Genomic DNA, 8366 nt, shown 5'->3' with positions numbered 1-8366 from the left:
CTTTGGTGATCAATTTTGGAAAACTATAGAAAATCATGTTCTATTAATACATTATCCATAGTAGGGATGAGCATCGGATCCGGCCCAGTTGAAACCGACCCGAACCGAAGTCGGCCCGGGAACCGAACTTGGTGGAAAATAGGAACCGAACCGGACCACGGTTTCTACCAGTTCCGGTTCTTACCGGGTCTTCAATGTTGGAACCGGTCCTCGAGAAAAAGCTACATATTTTATGAAATATTTCTGTTACGATTTCGGTTTTTACCGGTTCTTGCTGGGTCTTAAAAACCTTATCTAGTTTCTCGATGCTACCATGCCTCTAATTTACACTATAGTCTAAAGATTTAAGTTAATAGTTTACAAATAGCCAACGACGAATTTTGATATTTTCATATTGTGAGCTTGCAAGTCAGTTGACTATTATTCATTTTGTCAAGTGTTGGATGTATCATAATTTTAGCCTTCGTAACTGCTATTAGATTCCTAGGAAAATGCACTAACTTATGAATGTAATATGTATAAACAAGCGATTTCCAGACAATATATGAAAAATTACAAGTTTGATATTATCAAAAATAAGTCAGTTTCTTTCTTTTCGTGTTAATAGCGATGATAAGCAACCTGATAGTTAGATTTGGTAAAAGGAAACTTTCAAACAACCATTGCACCATTTTTTTTATATTAACCAAAGTACCTAAAAACTACCAACTCTTAACCAAAACATAACTGCCATAATTTCCTAATCACTAACTACCTATCATTAACTATCCAACATTCAATATATATTTTCAAGTTTCCCCAACAAAAAAAAACAAGGTCTAGTATGTGGATTCCAACATCTATTTGACATTTTGACAAATTCTTCGATCTCTCCCCTATTAGCTTCAAGTTATGTATAACATCCACAATGTCTATATATAATATAAAAAAAAACGTTATTACTTAATAAAATGTAACAATTACTAATAAGACGTTAAAAATAAAATATAATAAGTATTAGTGTATTACTAATAGCAAGGTCATCGTCATTTAACATATAGTGCACTTCGTCATAGTCATATATAGGCAAGCTACTCTTTGTTAGGCAATTTTGAGTGCATATCAATGCCACAACAATCACAACCGACAAATTAGTTCGATAGTCAGTAATTATTCGATGACCGTTACTAAATGTGGATTCAGATGCTACAGTGGAAATGTGCACCACAAAATATCTATTAAGAAATATATTAGTGTATAATACACGACATGAATTTATAAAATAAATATGAAAATTTGAAGTAAAAAAGGCCGATACCTCTTGCCATTCGGGCAATGATCGGGAACTGCACCGCATTATTTTTCCACCATGTGAGGATATCATTGTAATTGACTTTCCAACGAAGTCGAGGGGACACTTCCTGAGGTCATATAGCTTCCAAAGAATTCGTTTTCTTCATCAAAATTAACAACTTCTTCGGGAATTTTTTGTTGAGATGACGAGGCCGTGTTTGGACTTTCCAAGTATGTCTTGAAAAACTTCTCCAATTTTCATTCGATATCAATAACCTTTGCACGTGTTTTTGATTCTATCTCATCAACGGACCACTTATTATCTTTGTTCTTGGCTTTAAGCATTTGGGTAAAAACAATTTTCATAAACTCTGACTTGCATTGAGGATCTAACAACGTCGCCAAGAAGACATAATCACTTATCTTGTCATACTCACCCCAATATTTGCCATATTTTCTTTCATCTCCAGTACCATAAACAAAAAATTCTGGGTTGGTTTCATGTTTCCTAAGATGTTGCTCTATGTCTAGGATCTCCCGAGTATACGTATGGAAGATAGGCTTTGATGAACACAAAACTTTTTCAAATTTCTTCTTAAACTTCTCAAGGAAATCCATCATCTTTTTAATCATCTCAAAGTCCACACTTTTCTAAAACATTGGATCTATAAAAAAAACAAAGAAAGTATAATCAAACTTTCATGTATGTTGCTGGAAAGAAAAATAGATTTGGTATACTATATTCCAAGGCATGGAACTCATTCAGTTTTTAACAAAATTAAGAGTTTTTATAGTCTAAAATTAACTACAAAACGTAAATAACATGTAGGAAAAAAATCAGGTCAATACAACATAAAATGAGTGAGATATGCACATTTTAACAAAAAATTCAAATTATGTTTAAGTGCTGAAACAAGAGAAAAAAAAGCCTGATTTGATATGCTTCCTTGCGGGGCTTGTAACTCATTTAGGTTTTAACCAAATCATGAGTTTTTATAGTCTACAATTATCTACAAAACCTAAATAACATGCAGGAAAAAGATTCAGGTCAATACAACTTAAATTAAGTGAGTTAGGGAAGTTTCAAAATTTGGACAGACTACTAAATTTGTAAATATTGCTAATTTTTAGTGCTAAAATAGATTTATTTTTATTTACCTTGATGACTATATTCAAGAAACGCGTCTTTAACATCGTATGCTGAGCTTAGCAATTCAAAGGTAGAGTTCCACCATGTTGGAGTTTCACCACACAAAATCCTTTGAGTTACTACAGCCGCATCATTCATGGCTTGTTTAAAGGTCTTGATTCGTTGCAGGGAGGCTCTAATGTATTTCACCTAGGGGTGACAATTTATGACACGACATATCAAAAATAAATGACACGAAACGAAATTGGGACGAAACTGAAATTTGAATTCGTGTTCGTGTTAACTGTAAAAAACATGATGTCGTGTCGTGTTGTTTTCGTGTTCAAAATTCGACACGAAATTGACACGATTTAGCAGTTCTTTATCATGTTTTTCGTGTTATATTTGATAAAGTATTCATTAAATAAACTAGTTTTTAGTAAATGATATATTTTTCGTGTCGTGTCGTGTTTGTCGTTTTTTAATTCGTTCTTTTTCATGTTAGTTAAAAAAACACGACATCGTATCGTGTCGTGTTCGTGTTACATAAAACATTGTCGTGTCGTGTCGTGTAAGACAGAAACATGAAACGATAGCACGATTTTCCACCCCTAATTTTACCGCTTCTTGCACGCTTTTTACATGGTAAACTTCGTGTTTAAACCCAATTTTCACAACTAGGTTTATGATATGAGCCATACATCTAATATGAAAATGTTTTCCATTCTCGTAAATACCCGGAAATTCTTTAATAATGATGTTGATTGCCGCGTCATTCGTCTTGGAATTATCAACGGTCATCGTACTGGCATTCTTCATGCCCACTCGTTTATGCAAATTAGTAACTCCCGAGCCATGTGTTCGGCTTTGTGAGTATCAACCTCTCTAAAATTGACTACCTTTTTGTGGATGACAAAATCTTTGGCAATGAAGTGGGCCATGACAACCATATAATTTATCTTTTGACATGAGGATGTCCAAGTGGGCTGCTACAAAACCTAAGCAACATGTAGGAAAAAAATCAGGTCAATACAACTTATGAGTGAGATATACACATTTTAACAAAAAAGTCAGATTACATTTTAGTGTTGAAACAGAAAAAAGTCTGATTTGATATGCTTCCTTGCGGGGTTTGTAACTCATTCAATTTTTAACCGAATCAAGTGTTTTTATAATCTAAAATTATCTACAAAACCTAAATAACATGTAGAAAATAGAATCATCTCAATCCCACTTCAAATGAGTGAGATAAGAAAAAGTCAGATTACGTTTTAGTGCTGAAACAGAAAAAGTCTGATTTCATATGCTTTCTTGCGGGGCTTGTAACTCATTTAATTTTTAACCAAATCAAGAGATTTTATAGTTTAAAATTATCTACAAAACCTAAATAACATGTAGGAAAAGTAATAATGTCAATCTCACTTCAAATTCGTGAGATATAAACATTTTAAGAAAAAGTCAAATTGCGATTTATTGTTGAAATAATAAAAAAAAACTTACTTGATCATCAAAGTCCTTTCCAATCCATTTAGTCGGAGTACCATCTTGATTATTAGCATCATGAACATCCGAGTTTCGGTATCTTAATGATGGTACATTTGGTAACCCATTCAAATCCTACATTATCAATATCATACATTAATTATATAACTAAACAAATTCTTAGTTTTGACAATTTTACATTCATACTACAAACTAATGTAACAAATATCTTGCATGCATGTCTACAAACTACAAAGTACATTGTTAAATGGAACTTAAAACATGAAATACAAATATATAATCTTACTTGATCTTCATGAGCATTCATATTTCGAATTATTGAAGGTGATTGTTGAGTAGTTGATGGTTGTAGACTACTTTTTCCACCTTTTGACATTGCTTATTGATGGTTGAGATTTGAGAAGATGATCAATGATGGCGGATTAGTGGATAATAGATGTTGATTTAAGATGAAGAGCGGACGAGGAAGGAATGAAGATTTGGAGATGTCGACTTGAGATGATGATAAATTAATGATCGAACAATCAGTCCAACATTAATAACCTACTCGATTTTTTCTTTGATTTGGGTTTAGCCGGGCATTTTCAAGTTGTCGCTAAGGTTCAAGGAAGGTTTTTTTTTGATATATATGATATGCTTTGTTTGTGTAGTCGTACGTTTACTTACTATGACTTGATCGTTTTTTTGAGGCCTCCAAAAATTATTGGAAGTTTAACAGACGTGTTATATTTATGCTGGTCCGGTCTGGTTCCCGGTTTCAAAAATGCACAAGAATATCGTCCTGGTCCCGGCCCGATCATTTCTAACTGGTACTAGTTCTAGCCAGTACTCCGGTCCTAATGCGCATTCCCAATCCATAGTATTATAGATGAATCTTTTTTATAAAATACTTAGACCAAAAAAATACTAACTGTTAATTAATCTATCTGATCAAATCAAAACTCAATCTGAATCAACAAGTAGAATTTTAAAAAAAAAAAAAAAAAGAAAAAAAAGAAAAAGAAAAGGTTGATGACTAAAATGGCTTCAGATTCGGATTAAACTCAGCTGCAGAAGAAGATGGTCCACCATCCTCTTCGTTCCTCTGTGGAGTAGCCGACCGATCGCCTTCAACCTCTCTATATCTATCTAAATACCTCTTCAATGGTGGAGCATATTCATCAAAACCTAGTGTGCCAATAGCCCAGCACACATCATCGCCATTTACCGTCTTCCGCCGCTCCTTTTTACATTTCTCAGAGGCCTCGCCAGTGACGAAGCTAATGAACTCAGAAGCACACTCTTGAATGGTCTCCTTGGCCTCTTTGGAGATCTTTGCATTTTTTGGGAGTATCTGCTTCATGATCCGGCCGACGTTGGCAATCGGAAGTAGCCTTTCTTGCTGATTTGCAGTATCGTCGTCGCCGGCAGAGAACTTATTCGTGGAATCATCCATCAAATTTGATGCTGTCAAAGACGTATTGACATAGAAATGCAATGTATGGTCAACCACCGAGTCCGATGCAAGTGTGTATATATTAGGGCAAGTTGGCTTGCATGTCAGCACAACTTCACAACTGTTGGATCAAACTTTTATAAATCTGATGGTTGTAATGTACTCTCCAAAAAGTCCAAGTCACAGGAAGTAACTAATTATCTATGACAATGAATTATATATATATATATATATATATATATATATATATATATATATATATATATATATATATATATATATATATATATATATATATATATATATATATATATATATATATATATATATATATATATATATATATATATATATATATATATATATATATATATATAAAAGTTTACTTGATACCATTATATTTTATGAGACATTTGGATGTAACCCTAGCGATTTGTTTTGAAGAAAAACATATATTTTTAAATTTCAAAATAATTGAAAATTTGAAAAAAAAATTTACATATTATTTCCGCCATTAATATTTTCCAAAAAAAAACAATTACCATTTTTTTTTGAAATATTTGCAAATTATTCAAAATAGAATATTTTAGTATGTTATATATTAGTATTGTAAACTCACCTAGTTGTCCGATTACTCGTCTGAGTACTCTTTCACTTGGCCCTTTACCGAAGCAAGTTATAAAATTCGAGTACTCTTCGATCAGCCGGTTACTAAAGCGAGCATTGTTGTAAATTTCAGCTAACTCTGTAATTAATAAGTTTAATATACTTAATTTTTATCATTTAACATACATACATGTGATTATTACTATATATATATATATATATATATATATATATATATATATATATATATATATATATTAAATCTTCAGTAGTTATTCACGAAATGAGACCCTTGTGTGTTTTTCAGTTTTTATGTATTCACATGTATCAAATTTTGTTATATATTTCAATCAATTTATGGTTTTAACTTATGATTTTGACATATATATTTTTCCCTAAAAATATTTATATATGAACTATCGAAGTACTCCTGAGTACTCACTAGTCGGCTAAACAGGTACCAAATAACGATAACTACAACCATGATATATATATATATATATATATATATATATATATATATATATATATATATATATATATATATATATATATATATAGAGAGAGAGAGAGAGAGAGAGAGAGAGAGAGAGAGAGAGAACCATTATAAATGATTATCCAAGGAACCAACTATTTTTTTTTTCAAGTTCGAGAGTTTATTCTTTATTGAAAAAAAATCTAAAAATATTTAAATTCATAACTTCACATTATGAACGCTAATATATTTTTCGAATTCGCCGTGTGAATTCTGATTTATATTGTGAATTTGTACAGATTTACACTGTGAATTTGACGAAAATAAGTAAATTTTTTTTATCGAATTTGATATCAGTGAAAAAAGGATAATGTTATTAACTTCTGTATTTTTTAGTTTTCTTATTAATAAAAAATAAGGTTTAAAAGTTTAATAAAAAAGATTGATTGTGCTTGATAATAGTTTATTATTGAAGCCGTCTCTCTCTCTCTCTCTGTCCCAATATTATTCTCCACAGAAAAAAAACACACAGATTAAGAAAACATTAATTACTACTAACTTTATATAATAAAATGACAGTTTTGTTCCTACTTTGCATTTAATGTTTCATTAAATGCTTAAATGGTTAAATATTAATGAGGGAGTATTTTAGTAAAAATGTTATTTATTTTTAGAAATAGACTATTATTTCGAGACAAACAAAAAAGGAAATATAGACCATAATTTTGGGACGGAGGGAGTATATATATATATATATATATATATATATATATATATATATATATATGTTTCTAATAGGACACCCAACAGCCTATTATCACTTTTATAAAAAGTCAACATATGATCAACTACTTATAATCAGTTTTTTCGGAAAATAATATAATTTCAACCAATAAAAATATTTTAAAAATTAATTAGGATGTTTATGTGGTAAATAGGATGTTTTTTTAGCCAACCGATATATATATATATATATATATATATATATATATATATATATATATATATATATATATATATATATATATATATATATATATATATATGGGCTAAATAAACACCTAATTTACTAAAAAACCAACCTTTACTAAAAAAAACACTCTATTTAGAACTCACTATTATATTAATAATTAAGTAATGATTAAAAAAACACTTTTTAATATTTCTATTTTATCTTTTAGAATTTTTTAAATATAATATGTGTTTTTATATAAATTGTTACCTTTATTTTTTAATTTTTTTTAAACATCTAAATATTTTGTTCATAAAAATTATTTGTTTCAAACGTAACCATATGAATAATAAAAAGGGATCCCTAATAAAAAAAATACAAAATATAAAATACCATCAATTTATCTTTATTATACACGTAAGTTTCTTATAATAAATTTTCAATATTTTTATTTCGATCTACTTAATAAATTAATGGTTTGGTTTAGCATTTATTTAGATTATATTACGTATTTATCATTAGTAAAAAAAGTTGTGGTGCACTTTAATGAAATGAATTATTAATAAAAATTAATACTGTTACAAAAATACTAATATTATGATATTAAAATACTGTTATGTAAAATCTTTGTTTTTATAAATTTTGTCATATTTCACAAAATTTTCATTTACACAAATATGTTTAGGTTTTGAAATTTATTTAATAAACATTCAAATTAGAAAAAAAAATATTTATAAAACCTAATAAAAATAGAAAAAAAATAATCAACATAAAAGAGCTGAAATATATAATAACAACAAAAAATATGATAATAAAGAAAAAAAATAAATTTATAACTAACGTTTAGCCTAATAAATATAATCAATAATTTGTAAATACAAAGTTAACAATAGATATTCAATGCTAATAAAAGTTTGACTTTTAAGAAAGGTGTTTATGAAGTGTTTATTTAGTAGGACCCATATAGACACCTCATTTTTTGATATAGACACTC

General features: G+C 29.2%; 1 protein-coding gene across 1 annotated transcript; it reads right to left on the bottom strand.

Annotated features, from left to right (window-relative positions):
• Positions 1-4269: 4269 nt before the first annotated feature.
• LOC111883007 (nuclear transcription factor Y subunit B-5) lies at positions 4270-5364 on the bottom strand. The gene has a single exon (XM_023879365.3). It carries the CDS (start codon positions 5337-5339, stop codon positions 4920-4922), a length of 420 nt encoding a protein of 139 aa, XP_023735133.1. The 5' UTR covers positions 5340-5364; the 3' UTR covers positions 4270-4919.
• Between the last annotated feature and the right edge of the window lie 3002 nt (positions 5365-8366).

Source organism: Lactuca sativa, chromosome 6 (assembly GCF_002870075.4).
Source record: "Lactuca sativa cultivar Salinas chromosome 6, Lsat_Salinas_v11, whole genome shotgun sequence".
Lineage (NCBI taxonomy): Eukaryota > Viridiplantae > Streptophyta > Magnoliopsida > Asterales > Asteraceae > Lactuca > Lactuca sativa.
Note: the sequence above shows the minus strand (reverse complement) of the source record. Positions and strands in the feature narration are given on the sequence as shown.